Here is a 15,441-nt window from a genome sequence, read left to right on the forward strand (position 1 = left end):
AGAAGCGGTGAAAAATTATTTGTGAACATTTCAGCAGACTAAATACTGGATGCTGGCATGCTGTGTGTGAAAGGAAAAAAAAAAAGGAAAGATCATTCAATAAACAGCCAGCAAGCTAAAATGTTGTATATATGTTATTGGTGAAAGTGTTTGCAGTGCCAAATGTTGTAAACATCTTCCTTCCCATTCTACATGAAGGAGGAAAGGTTGAATTTCAGTCAATATTAATAAACACGAAAGGCTTGCACACATTCAGTTGTACAACAGCTCTTGCTAAGCTGTGTTCTTAGCTCATGGCTTAGCTTGGGGGCTTGAACGTTTAAAAGTCAGGAAAGCAATATACATTTTTTCCCACTTACAAGTTCCTCCCTTACCTGCTGATGGTCTGCTTGGATCTTTCCCAGGTTTCTCTTTCTTCCTGGCCTGAAACCATGTCCAGAGTTTGAGAAGTAGTAGAAAGGAAGCGTCCTAAAGGTGAAGGAGGACTGCATAGGACTTGACTCCTTTTAGTACCGTTTTCTTCAAGATCTGCTCTTTCTGCTAGTGGCAACTTTTCTTCCTGCAATAATGCACCCTGGAGAATATCCTGTAGCAAAGGGAACCAGATGATCCTTAATTTTAGCAAACATTTTGACTTACTCAATTTCTTGTGAGGTAGGTCTCTTGCCTCAAAAGCTTTTATTGCATAAATTCCCAGAGTTGGCTGATTCATATCTGGAGTTTTCTCTAGATAATTAAAAATAGGGGTACGATTAGTGCTCCACAGAGGTGCATTAGGCTGTAAGTATATTACTTTCGGAAAAACACTTACATTAATGGGTGTATAAATCGCCCATGCAATGATGAGAGAAGAGACAATTTAGAATTTTTCATTTGCTGCAGGAAAAGGCTTATTCTTGATTATTTAGGACCAGATCATGGAGCTTTCATTTAGACTGATGGGCTGTTACACACAGGAGTTGCCCCTCTGAAGCCCACCAGTGAACAATGCTTAGCAAGGTGGGTAAGGGCTCCACCACATCAATTTGAAAAAAAAATCACAGTTGGAAAAGCGTTTGGAGAACACCACAAAAGTTCATAGATAATGTGAATGTGGCTGCTGTTATCTCTGTTGAATAGTTTCACTATATAAAAACAAAAATAGCTTATTTGCAGACTGGATGAGCAGCCATCAATTCTTAATGATTCCATTTAATTTTATGAGAGATCCCTTTATGTTTTTTCTTCTATCTGCTGCCCTCCCCAAGCAGATTTTCTCGTTCTTCAGCATCCTTAAATGCTGAGCTGTCATGAATTGTGCTGTGGTGTTTCTGACTGGATCTGAGTCAAATACTTTGGGGTTTGCCTCAGGTAGGAATAAATATGAAGATGCAAAAAGTGAGAGAAAAGCATCAAGTATTCTTTATGAACTCTCGTTCATACGCTGTCATAACACCTTCTGAGCAGCTGATCCAGAGCTGATCGGAGAGTTCTTTCTTAGGTTCTTATTCAATCTCTTTTACATTTTATAGACTGATGTAGCAAAATATTCACTACTTAGGAAAGCATGTTGATCTAATCTCAAATACAAAGTTGATTTAAATAGAATTTATAGGGAAAACATAAGTGTAACATCAGTAAGAGTACTGGGGAAACAGAAGAAATAGAAGAGAATAAGGTTAAAGAAAACATGAACGTATGATTATAGAAATCATTATTGGAAATAAATGTAGGAATTAGGAGGCCAAGGTAAGACCTCCAGGTGACCTCAGTGGACTCTGGCTCTGACCCTGGCATGACAGCCACTTGCCTAGGAACCCCTCCAGGGCTGACGGTTTGGCAGGAGATGTGCTACAGCTGCCGAAGGCATCACTGCAGATGGGACAGTCCTGCGTGATGGAGACCGAGGGATGGTATCGCATGAAGGACCGGTCCATTCTAGAGGTCACATTCAGTGATACATTCCCATACCTCTTTTCACTATGATTAAGCTCTTGCTGGCCCACTTTCTGCAATTACTTATCTCAAATAGCCTTGCAGCTATAACTATTAGGTTATTTTCTGCTATTAAAGCAGTATTGCTACTGTTGTGGTTTTACCACTATGTACTGTGTCAACATGTAGACAAACCACCATTAAGAGTTAGTAGTGCCAGGGACAAAAGCTACCAGGCGTTCCAGATCAAAGCCAAGCATGACTCACCAAACTTGAGGCCTCCGCTGTATTGCCTGCATAAATCCAATGCCTATTTATGCATAAAAAGCAGTTCTTTCCAGAGCTATTCAAATGCCAGAAATAAGAGATTATTATGACTTCATGTCATGTTGAAAGACAGGTGGAGGAGAGCACAATGTTTGTGTTGGATTCAAATGTCTGCTGAAATCATTCCTGTCATTGCTAATTGATGTTGCATCTGTCTTTAGATTGTGACTATTAAAAAAAAAGCTGAAGATCTTATTCAGAGAAATAATTACAGTTGTACACTGGTAGATATAAAATTAAAGTACATGGGGGGAAGGGAGCTACATCCTATAATTTATCAAATTCCTATGTCTCTGAAAAATAATTAGATGCTGGGCAGCATGCAGGCCCTGCTGCAGAAGCTACTGTCAAGGGGATAGCAGTGGTCAAAAATAGGCCTCTGGTTCTCATTTATTCCATCCAGTTTTGCTCTTCTATTGTGTTTGGAGTATTAGTTCCCAACTATCTAGGGACAAGGCAGAGAAACAATGGCAGGTTTTATGAAGAGCTAGAGTTGTAATCCCCAAGCATGAGTGCAATTGCACAAGTAAGCTGGAGAGGGGAAAAAAGGGAATTCTACTTGTGGCTGGCTTTCAGGAATTTCATCCTCCAAAGTCCTTCAGTGTGATATAGTTACAGGCAGTACTAAATCTGCATTACTTTGACAAACTTTCATTGAAGCCATTGAAGATTATTAATGGAAGCAGTATATGAGTAGCTCTTCAACAGATGCCTTACATCCCAGTTGTATAGCTTGGGTTTGGTTTTTTTCCTTTTTCTTTTTCTTGCTCCTTTTCATGTTGGTTGAGTGGCTGTTAGCTGAATCCGTCACAGCTTGATTTGTAAATTTTAATACAAAGAACTGACTTCATCTGGTAAAAATTTACGCTGTTCCATGTAAGCCAGACACAAGCATATATAATATTGAGTCACCAGACACACACTTCTTTAGCCACTATGGAGCAGAACTGGACTACAATATATGATGTATATAATAACCATAAAACATACATGACTTGATGAGTTTCTGTCAGCCAGTGCTCTTGTCAGGCACACACATCCTCCTCTACCCCTGCTGCTTTCCTTTATCAAGATACCATCTTAGCTCTGCATTGGAAGATCCCTGCACCACCCAACTGCTTCACCCTTGAGAAGTCTGTGCTTGATATACACCAGATATTCCCAATGTCCCAGACAGCAGTTGTTTTCCCACTTTGTAGTAAACTATCCTGGAAGGGCCCTTAAGGAGAAAGAGCTTGGAACAGCTCTCCCATGTAGCTGTCCATTAAAAGAGTGCAGTCAAGACTGCTCCAGTGGGGTAAGTTCATTCCAGATGGTGTTTTTCACAGCATACACAACAGCAATTCAGGCGCTGTTTTTCCTACCCACTGTGTGTGCAAAGGAAGAGGGTGTGGGGAAGGGGGAGAGAAGCCACTCCTGGGTCAGCTAAATTTCAGGTAAGAGCAGTCCAAAGGACAGCAGTGGAAATCCTACTGGAGAGCAGGCAGTGTTTGCAGAAATCCAGCACCCCGAATCCACACAGGACACGGAGGTTTCGTGGCTGCTGTTTCACAGGCTGAATTAAAAGCCACGGCAGATTCTTCTCTTACCTTGGCTCTGGCTTACTGCATGAGGGTGCAAATGTCCTTTGACCACATATAGTGGATAACTATAATTTTATGTAAGTTATGTGAATTTCATTTACAATTCACCCCCAGAACATTGTTTAAGAAGGTCTTGGAAGTGTAATTTCATAGTAGTATCTGCAATTGTGAACCACAGCCTCAGGCAGCAAGATAATTTCCTGGTATCTAGGCAATAGAGTTTATGTATAGAACTGCTTGCTGCAGCTTCAAGGACTTCTCTGATAGTTGTCTTTCTAATTTCTACATCCTGCTTGTGAAACAAGGAATTTGTTCACAAATTAGGAATCTGTAGTTGTAATATGAGATAATACAGAGATGTGCCAACTTCAGCGTTTTTTATATTTCTGGAAATTGAAAACTAATTGCTTATCAGAAATGTTCATCAGCAAGTTTCTAAGTAAATATTAAAGTTTTAACACTAAAGAAGCTTGCTGCTTCACTCCGATTGTAAAGTAGCTGGGAGGGATGGACTCTCCCTTCATATGCTGTTGAGTTAGGGAATTGTAAAATTAAGGTGCTTTTTTTAGCCCAATTCCGTAAGACATGCATGTCCAGATGCAATTTTAACTTCTCATTTACATTTGCAACTCAATATATGTAGGAGCCTCCAAAAATGAAGTCTTCCATGAGAATTAACTTAGAGTAGTATAAAGTAATAAAAATTGATTGCAGCACCTTCTCGGTTGTTTTCTGAAAATTTATAAATAAATAACTGCTGTAATGGGTATCAGTGTCTTCTAGAAGGTTTCCTCTTCCCCCCTTTACATTTCATCACAACAATTGGCTTCACAATGACTCATTGCCTTCGTTAGGAGCGGGAAGACATCCCTCATTATTCATTACTAAAGGAAGGACTTCGCTGCTGCAAAGAACAGCCATGGCATTCTAATTCAGCTACCTTTCAAGAGAAAGGAGTCAATGTCATTCTTCCCCAAACTTTGCCAAAAGAGACAAGAAATAATGCTGTTTAATTGTCTCCATTTATAAATAGTCCATTCACAATGGGAGAATTGTATTTTTAATACTGCAATCAGGAGGAAAAGATACACATTATTCTACATTTGTGTCTGAATTTAATTTCTGGGAGCTCATGCTGAGACTCTCAAAACTATCAATGATCATATATATGTGTGTATAAATACGAAATACATTTATTTATTTACAATTTATTGTATGACTTTTTAATTACAGAGTACTGCAGATGTATTACATAATTGCACACACAAAGCATTCACCGTTTAAGTAATCCAAGGATATATTTGATTTCAAAGGAAGTAGGAAAGACTGTACTAAAATAATTGTTTTTCTTGATTATTCCTTGTCTTTTTTTCCATTCCTTTTTTCCAGATTTATTTACTTAGATATTAAGGGATTGAGCTTGTATTATGTTTTTACTGTATTTTAATGTGTGTTTTATTAAGCTCTACAGCATGGACCATGCCTCTTTATAAATAAAGCTATGATCATGTATTACTAGAAACCCCATTTCAAACTGTACTTTTGCCAGACTTGGTTAAGATTTTCTAGGAAGGGACATTATAATTGTGTGATTAATCTTCAGAAAAAGGAAATTTTGGCTCTGCAGTATTTCTTACTGTATTAAATTCAGAGATTTATAAAACCAACTTGAAACTGCACTGTAAGTGTGTTTATAATGACTTTTAGCTGATTTAATAATCCTCAAAGTTTGGTGACTGTACAGATCACAGCTTCACAAATACAGTCCATTACCTGTGGCATCCAGATGAAGTTATCAGAGGTGGAGGAAATTACTTGGGATTGTATTTCTCCTTAGCAATGCACTAATCCGACCTCTGGCTGAGGCTGGGGCTCTCGGAGCCCTTGTCTGCCTTTATCCCATTATGCAGTGGGGACATGTGCATGGATGATAAAGAACATCTTCATGTTGAAAGTCTAGCTAGGGCACGTGTATACCATCAAATCTTGGTGGTGCAGTTGTAAGGCACCTGGTGTGGTAACGTTGTTAGGAAAATTTTCAAGCCAGTCTGTGATTCATTTTTGCTGTTGTTATCAGTACCTACAGTGTGCTACGGCTAATGCCACTCCCTGCAGCTGGCAGTGCTTGATGTCGCTCTTAGTTCATGATCCTGCAAACTTTTTTCAACCCAAGGAGCCCTTGATCATGCAAGTAGCTCTGCTAATTGCAGGTATTGGTACTGTCTTAGCCAAGCAGAGTAAGAGCCTCTCGGACAAGTAATGGTGTGCAGGATCAAATCCTTAAATTACATTTATATGTGGCAAGCCATGGCACAAGGTTGTTTTTAAAAGTCACCATTTAAAACAAAACCAGTTGAAACAATGCCAGAAGCCTCACATTAAGCTTTCTGGCTGTGTGCTTCTTTCTGTGTTTCCAAGCTTTGCTTTTAATAATAATAAATATCAAACGACAACCCTGAAAATCACTGGGATCTGGATTGGCAGGTCTCAGTCTCCATTTAACATGCAAAAGATCAGCCTGTGCCTGCATATGGCTTCTTGCTAGATCAGAACTCGGTTCATTAATACCGAACTCGGAGAGCTCTGGGTGGATGTGGGGTATGTGCATAATAACCCAGAGCACAGCACTTTAAGCCAGGAAGTGAACAACACACAGCATAGAACGAATTTACATATGTTCAAGAATCCAAATACTGGACAGGTTTTTGCAGAACCCTGATTTTTCTTTTTTTTGGTCTTTCAGTTCACCACAGTTAAGTAATCAGGCTTCAATCAACTGCATCTTTCCAGACCAGTTATTTGAGATATTTTGTGACTTCAAAGCAATTCCTGACCTTCATCTCTCAGATGACATGCAGAGTTTCTTTAATGGTGCTAAGGACTGAACAGGAGCCCAGTAACACCTACAGAATTCACCTCTTTGGCATTTTCCTAATTTTCACTTTATTAAGCAGATAAAAGCATAGCTATTTCCTTTCCAGGCTCTCTTGTTTGCTTTGTGATGTACTGTGAGGTATCAGTCCAGCCAAACATTTCTTTGATCAACAAGCAGAGTAAGCTGTGTGAAACCTAACGTGTGCCTTTGCATCTTTAGGAATCCACTGTGACAATATATGCACCCAGGGCCGCTGGGGACCAAACTGCTCCATCTCCTGTAACTGTGAGAATGGGGGATCCTGCTCCCCAGAGGATGGCACCTGTGACTGTGCACCAGGATACAGAGGACCCTTGTGCCAGAGAAGTAAGAGATTTTCCATAGATGTGGTGGCAGAAGCAAAGCAGGTAGAAATGCCCATTTATGACACCAGACAGACAGAGCCACAGGTTTCTGAGCTGCTCTAGCTCATGACTTCCTAAGGGCAAAGGCTAGCCTAAAAAATGCTTCTTGATCAAGAAGTCAAGACTCTACTGCATTGAGTCATGCCTTGTGTTTCTTCTTCTGGCCTTCCACAGCACCTGGAGGTCACAGGTGACCTGAGAGAAAGAGCAACACCTTTACATACCAAACGTGGCAGGATCTGGGCAAAACCAGATTTACAGTTAAGTCATGGTGAGCTATAGGTTATCTACTAAACAGAGTCAGCTACGACCCATCTCATAATGACAAGTGGATGAGCACTGGCTATCAAAATAACAAGACAGTGTTTTCTCATATGCCAGAAGAAGAAACACAGCAGCTTGAAATAGCTCCTGTCTGATGTTCTGCTGCTACATATTAAAATGTGCCGAGCAGATAAAAATCCTCACATTTACTTTATCTGGGAAGCTGCATTTGCCCCTTAGGGACCCTTACTCACTGATGCAAACTACACGCAACCATCTTACTGTGTAAACAAGACACGGATTTGTTTTTCTTTCCTTCAACAGCTCTTGTTCTTCCTGTAAGACATTCTGCATGCCCAGTTCATATATCCCCTTTGATTTCACCAGTTATACTTGACACTAGAACACACTCATCTCTAAAAATAATTTGTAGCTGACAATTTTTATTTAAAGCCATTATAACGATGACCTCTAGCACTGCGGTAGTTAATGGCCTATAAGCATTTCCATTATAAACCCCAATTTCCAGGTGCTTCAGCATATCTATATAGCTGTAAAACCTCTCTCCAAGGCTAAAACGCGGTGCTCAGAGCTTCAGGGAATTGGGGAAGAAATTGTTTTACAGATTTGAAACCCTAAGAGTGCAAAACTTCCAGAAGTTAATAGTTTCTGACCTTTCTGAGATGAAAAAAAAAACAGCTTCATTTTATCAGCTGATGGCATGTAGGCTACAAGAGGCAGACCATGTCCCCAGTTTGCAACTCCAGTAATCAGGCTGCTCCCTGAGGACGTTTGCTAAGGACTTAATGGGGAGAAATTTTCCTCCCCACTGGGGTGAAAACAGAGGGGTCCTGTGGATGCTTCTGCTATTGCCTCGTGTTGCTCAAAGGCCTCTCTGTGAATATACAGCCAGGGAATTCAGCTCGCTTCCACCTCTTCTGCGGGATTCAGGCTCAAGACTACCTTGTGTAGAGGACCCCTCTGTAGGTGAAGGTAGCTTTAGCTTGCTAAGTTTACTCTCAGAAAAATTCCCATTTTTCTCTTGGAAATTCATTGAGAAACAGAATTTAGCCTGCAAAGAGCAGTACTGAAGATGACACTTAGCCATCTTCTTCTGTCTGTGTAATCAGGATTACGAGACACTGGGATAGTTTACTGCTCTTAGGCCTGCAGAAATGTCTCCCGGAATGATCCAGGCTCTTTTATAACTAGTGCATCATCAACAAACCTGTCAGCTAAGTTCCAGCAGTAGTGTGAGAACCTGACACCCTCTGTGAACATACGGACCAAGAGAAAAATTCTCATTCGATGAAAAAATAGAACAGACATGATATAGTAACCAGTAAGCCAGAACTATATAACACAGAATCACAGGAGTAACAATAAAAACATATAAAGTAATTTTTACAGTTACTTACTGCAATTTAACATTTCTTTGTGCTTATCTATTGCAGTGAATGTTTGGACAGTGGGTGGTATTTCATTCTACATGTGCTTAGAAATGACAATGAGTGTTTGTAAGAGATACTGAACCATAATCTTGGCACTATACCTTATGTACAAATTCTATAATAATTTCAATCCAGGTTTTAAGCAAATTAAGCACACGGTTCATGACAAGTTTACTCAGCTATCTGGTGTGATTACAGATGCAAATTAGGTGATTTTGTATGCTGTTACCATAACTGCCATTTTTAGATCCTGTTCATCACTGATGGATGCTGCTCCTGCAATGGCATGTATAAACTGACTGTCTCAATTGAACACAAGTATTGCACCTAATATGTCTAGAAATCAGCTTTTGACATAGTTGTTTAGATGTAAAATGTTGAGAGTTCCCTAATACACCTTCTCTGATTTCTTAGCTTAAGTTCCAAAGGAAATGGCATTCTGAGTTTCTGTTGTTCATACATGTGTGTGAGTGTTTCTCTTCTTACCTATCTTAAAACCTTTGGAATATGTGTTATTAACCATATCTGCCAGTAGGCTATGAGGTCTTGAACATCTTAAACTCCCATGTTTTGTAAGAGTTTAGCTGGAGCAGGCTAGAGAGAGACTCCAGTTATGTCTTGAAAGAGAGAGGCTGCTGAGAAAGCTCTGCTGTATTATTGTATAGCCAAGGACTACGTGAGATAGGATGGCGTGAATGTTCGAACCACAGGAGCAGTTTTACTCAGAGCTCGCACTTTATTAGACATGGAATAATCCAACAGGCTTCATAATTTCAGCTGTTCACATAATTGTGGTTTTATAAATTAAGAAATTTGGGGTTGGGATTAAGACAAAGAATTCTCAAGCTCTCAGCAATGAGAAATCTCCTGAAAACCTTTGACAGCTTATTTTGTTTGGTCCTCAGTTTGTCCCCCTGGCTTTTACGGACACCACTGCAGCCAGCCATGCCCTCAGTGTGTGCACAGCAGCGGGCCTTGTCACCACGTGTCGGGACACTGCGATTGCTTGCCTGGATTCTCTGGCGCTCTCTGCAACCAAGGTACTGAGCCCAAGACTTCCAAATACCACCTCCTTTCCTAAGCTTCTGTGTCTGTGACTTTGCATTGAGACCTATCACAAGGTTCCTGCCTTTTTTCCTTGTTTCAGCAGTTTAGATCACAAGCAATTCTTTACTTCAGAGGGAAAATGCAAATAGGTACTTAGTCACCCTTTTGTAAATATGATGTGCTCCTGCTTTCATAAATAAAACAGGTCTGCTGCTCTGTATTGAAATGAATATGGAATGAGACACCTGCTGTAAATATATCAGCCAGCCAATGGTTTCATTTTCCTTTCTGCTAAGCCTATCAAATCCTAAATGTCGAAGGCACCTTCATGCACTCTTTTTCAGCAGGAAGGTAGATAGCAGTTAAGGTAAAGGCCAGCTCAGGTACACAAGCCCAAACACCCAGTTAATGCATGGAACCTTATTTACACTGTCTGGGACCTGACTGGGAATAGCTAAAATCATGCACACCAAACACAAGTGGAAGAAACAGAAAAATTTGCAATGAGGCAAGGTGAGTTAATTTTCACAGGTGAAGAGTAGCTTCAACTCCCCCTAACATCCATCACCTTTCTGTACCTTTGAAAGTTAGTCCACTTTTAACCACAGGTTTCATTTACAGTTTTAGGCTAAAAATGCTTGCAGAATCATTACAGTATCCTGCAGAGTCTCAGTTACTGCATACTACTGTGGGTATCTTCTACATACAGATTTAAAAGAGATTATTCACAATGGGTACTGCCCTTGTGAAGTCACCACCCCTGTAAAAATTGAACTGACGCTTTTTAATGACCTGTTTTTCAGTAAGTTAGAAATTGCAGACAGCCCTTACGCAAAATCATTAAACATAGATTAAGTATAACCATGTTTCCTTTTTCCTGTGCTGTATAGTCAACTAAACATTATACCAATTAATTTATTAAAATGAGCATATTTCAGTGAATTTGTCCATTTTATGTGAAAAGTTAGCCAGATTTCAAAGCGTAAGCAGGGCTAATTATCCTCTTAAGAAAACTATTTTATTTTTGCTCAGATGTTCAGCACTTCTGGTTTTACTTTGAAATGTTGATCTATCCAGCAAATTAATTTTAAAATATTCATGTCCTAATTAAAATCAATTTGTGTTGCAGTTTGTCATAATGAGTTAGCATGTAACTTTATTTTGTAGAAAGAAAAATGCTAATTAATGTTTTGCATTAGAAAAACGTGAAACGAAGATTTCGCTTTTGAATTTTCATCTCCTTGTGCCGTCTCTGTTCTGGCAGCGGGAACATTCTTCCATCAGCAGCATGTGCATGCAAGGAGCTGCGTAACCTCCAAAATTGCACAGGTTGACATGGTTGTGCTAAGGATTCTGAGCAGCAAGCAACTAAGAGCTGTTTTATCAATATCTTTCACAATCATGTAGCAAGATGGATTGATAATAACTTGTTATTGCTGCTAGAACACACCTGACATCCCACAGGGCCTTTTGGAGTCCCACTTCAGAGTTTTTATAGCTAATTAACATCACTATCTGCATTGTGCAATCAGATTGCTCCTGAAGAAAGCAGTATTAGTCTGTTCTTTACAGCTTTGTTTAAAAATGGAGACATTTGAAAAAGTGCTTGTATTTGGATCTCACATCTTTGCAAGAGAGTCTCTGTGTCAATCCACAACCAGGTTTACTTAAATTAATGAGAACAACCATTTTGGCAGGGTTGGTTTTATAATCCTTCTGTGTTGACATTCTGGAGGGCATCATACTATTTCACTGAGATGAGAGGTGCTCACACAGTAGGAACCCCTCTGCTAGCTCTTACTATGTGGAACTGAAGCATTTCATTTATAAAGTATGACCTGTTGCCTTTGTCAGCAGCAGTGTTTGGATCACAAATCTTTCCCTGATTCATTAGTATTCCATGTTGCAGTGCAAATCAACTCATATTTTAATAAGTCTTTTGAGAACTATTTTTCGCACATATAAAAAATCCAGCTTTCATTTAAGTGATGTTATCTATCTCCATCTTAAAGATGCAATAAAAATACTGCATTGAAATGCTCTATACAGAGCATTGGAACTGAATAATGGTGTAACAGGTATGAGAACCTAGGCTGACAGATCATTTTAGTTTTTCCTCTTTCTGTGATATGAGAGCTTTTCTTTCCTTCTCTCTCTTTGTGTCATCGTATTGTTCTTTTTATTGTGTCTGTATACTGTGTTTAGTTTTATCTCTTTTCAGTTAGAGAACTATTCTGTTTAGCACATAATTTGAAAGCCAAAACCAACTTTATCCACTCCTACAGATAAGTCCACAGTGTATAGAAATGCATGCAGAAAACAATAGTATGCACATTCTTAGGCTTCTGCTATAGTAAGAGTGGAGGATGACATATTGTATAAAAGCAAATGAATTGCAGCTCAGGATTTCAATCTGTGGCTGATTCATAGTCAGGATAGATTGAGGTCACCTGCAGAGACTACATATGAGAAAGCGAGAGTGGCTGAAGTGGTAAAACAGTTGCATAATTCAGGGAAGTGCCTTAATCACTTTTTTGACATCACTATTATTTACCAGGATACAAGTCCAGTTCCATTTGTTACATTCTTTGCGAAGATGGACCGTATGTTTTATCTTGTTTTGAAAATACATCTGTTTTTGTCAGGGAACACAGCCAATAAGAGCACAGAAATTAAACATTTCATTCATTACTGAGCAGAGCTTTCCATCAACTTTAACGTTAAAGATTTCCAATAATTTAGTGGGAGGTTGAAGATCTACGTGTCTATTAGTTTTATGTCACTGTGTTTAAGCTGTTACAAGATGACTCTGAAAAAAATTTAGAGTTTCTTTGCTTCCAACTTCAGGAGTAAGCTAGGTAGACAAACAGGAATAAACAGTGAATTTGTTAGGATGCAGCACACCTGTTTAACAGCTCTCAGTCAAACATATATATAATCCTTGGAAACCACATTCGCAACTGTCACGATTTAACCCTAGCTGGCAACTAAGCTGCTCGCTCACTTCCCCCCGGTGGGATGGGGGAGAGAATTGGAAGGGTAAAAGTGAGAAAACTCGTGGGTTGAGATAAAGACAGTTTAATAAGTAAAGCAAAAGCTGCGTATGCAAACAAACCAAAACAAGGAACTCATTCACCACTCCCCATCAACAGGCAGGTGCTCGGCCATCTTCAGGACAGCAGGGCTCCACGACACGGAACATCGACTGGGGAAGACAAACGTCATCGCTCTGAACATCCGCCCCCTTCCTCCTTCTTCCCCCAGCTCTATCTGCTGAGCATGACACCATATGGTCTGGGATATCCCTGGGGTCAGTTGGGGTCAGCTGTCCTGGCCGTGTCCCCCCCGAACTCCTTGTGCACCCCCAGCCACTCACTGGTGGGGTGGGGTGAGACGCAGAGAAAGCCTTGGCTCTGTGTAACACTGCTCAGCAGTAACAAAAACATCCCTGTGGCATCAACACTGTTCCCATCACAAATCCAAACCATAGCTGCATACTAGCTACTGTGAAGAAAATTAACTCTGTCCCAGCCAAACCAGCACAGCGACCTAATTGTACACTTACTACAGCAAGGGCTACTGGAAAGGAATAGGTGGATACATGCCAAAAGACAAACAGGATATTTCAGCAAATGGGTATGTGCTTTATTTTGTGGGAGCAGTCTTCTGCCAGACTTACATGGTAAAAATACTTACGGAAGTGGCAGTCTTGCTCCTGGTTTACTCTCCACTTGCATGATTTGAATCTGTGAGATTCTGGGAGCCTGCATGCCAGATGACCTTCAGCAAAGCCTAGTGTACTTAAGAGCAAAGGCACCTTCCTCTTGCACTGCTGTTTGATCCAGAAGGATACCCCAGCGTACCCAATATTGCAGCACCACATGGTGCATGATGCATTTTGTGGTGCTAGTGGGATAGCAGGGGAAAGAACTACAGCTCTTTCAGCCTCTTCTTGCAAGTATCTCTGCCATCAGCCATTTCATGGGCACTGGTCGCCCAGTACAATACCCATGGCTAGTACGTCAGGGCAGCCAGGTGGTAAGGTTTGTGGCTTTTGGTCCATTATCACTGTCACTATCAGTTGTACAATACAAGGGTGTTAGGTTCTAGTGACAGATCTGAAAGTAAGAGTCCCTTTTGCTCTTCATCTTCTTGAGACTTCATCACTAGGCTGGTATTTAGCGTAAAATGTTCATTTCCTACTTTTGTTGTTCTTATTGCTGAGGTTGTAATCCTCTGAGCCAGCGCAGAACCCTATTTCAGTGTTTGCACCAAGGGACCCCCTTGGCCAAGTCCCCAGATCCATCTCTTCCAGCCACTTACATGCATTTGCCACCACTCTTTGAACTCTCCTCAACTTTAATGTTCTCTTCCTCTCCCAATAAGTCCTTTCTCTATTCTGTCTCTCCTCTTTTCATCCTTTCATAATGCCCTTCAATAATTGTAATCTTCTAACTATATTAGATTCATTTTCCAGCAGAAAAATGGATTTTGAGACAACTTTTTTCCTGTTGTTTTTATGCCTGGGATGTAAGCAAAGAAACTGAACTTGAATACTTTCTGCCTTTTCCTTCTTTCCAGAAGAATTTTGCCCATTTGGCTTCAGCAAAGAAAAATGTTGTAATTACTTTTATCTCTAATTGCTAAATGTTAAGTCCTGTGACTTCCTTATATTCATTATGAAGACCCTTCAGTAAACTGCCTTATATTTTCACAGTCTGTCCCAGTGGAAAATACGGGAAGAACTGTGCCGAGGTCTGTCAGTGCACCGAGAATGGGACGTGCAATCCTATTGATGGATCGTGTCAGTGTTTTCCAGGCTGGATAGGGACAGACTGCTCTCAGAGTAAGCAAAGTGTTATTCTTCCACCTCTGCTTTAAAATAACATATTTTCCTGTTTAGTGTTTTCCGAAAGTTAAAGACAGATTCTGGGGAAGTCCCTGAAGTATCACAGCAGCCAGTGCCTTACTCTCTTTATAGCTTGTTTCTTTTAATTATTCTAAGTTAGCTTTGGCTTGAATTAGTTTCTGCATTTGGAATTTGCGGAAGCCGTTACTAGCTTCTATTACAGGAAAGGGAGGTCACAAACTCTTATCAAAAAAGAAAGCTCCATGCTCCCTTTTAATTTCTAGCTGGATTCCCTTTTATTTATTTTTTGAAATAATTTTCTTTCAGCTATTGCATTAGAAATTATTAACCAGTAAAAGTTTTCATGTAGCAAGCCCCCAGAACTGAGAAATTAGGCAGCTGAAATATTTCTATTAAATGTAATTTAATTGTAAAAGTCAATGTGGGCTTGGAGGGATGAAGGATTTCTTCTTGAAAATTGCCCAGGTAGAAGATTGGCATTTGCTGATCCCAAAGTGTCATTTCCTGAGAGCATCCCTTAATTGAAGATAGATCACAGAGGGAAGCAATATCCTATCATTCAGAAATGTTACTTCATATTCAGGATACAACTAGCATATTAGACAGCATTCCAGAGTAAAATATATTAAACTTCAAGTGATAAAGTAGGAATCGGATAAAAACAGACGGCTGTAATTTTGCTTTTATTGTGTGTCTTCCACAGGCA

General features: G+C 40.0%; 1 protein-coding gene across 9 annotated transcripts in view; it reads left to right on the plus strand.

Moving 5' to 3' along the window:
• MEGF11 (multiple EGF like domains 11) overlaps window positions 1-15,441 on the plus strand; it is a 306,502-nt gene that overhangs the window by 253,809 nt on the left and 37,252 nt on the right. For all 9 annotated transcript variants that reach the window (XR_012630339.1, XM_074879910.1, XM_074879909.1 and 6 more), the window contains 3 exons: window positions 6,919-7,065; window positions 9,724-9,858; window positions 14,583-14,711. Coding sequence is in view for 8 of the 9 variants with exons in the window: in XM_074879910.1 (XP_074736011.1) it covers window positions 6,919-7,065; window positions 9,724-9,858; window positions 14,583-14,711 (411 nt within the window). In the remaining variant the exon portion in view is untranslated. The remainder of the gene's footprint in view (window positions 1-6,918; window positions 7,066-9,723; window positions 9,859-14,582; window positions 14,712-15,441) is intronic.

The sequence above is a fragment of the Strix uralensis genome, chromosome 11 (genome assembly GCF_047716275.1).
Source record: "Strix uralensis isolate ZFMK-TIS-50842 chromosome 11, bStrUra1, whole genome shotgun sequence".
NCBI lineage: Eukaryota > Metazoa > Chordata > Aves > Strigiformes > Strigidae > Strix > Strix uralensis.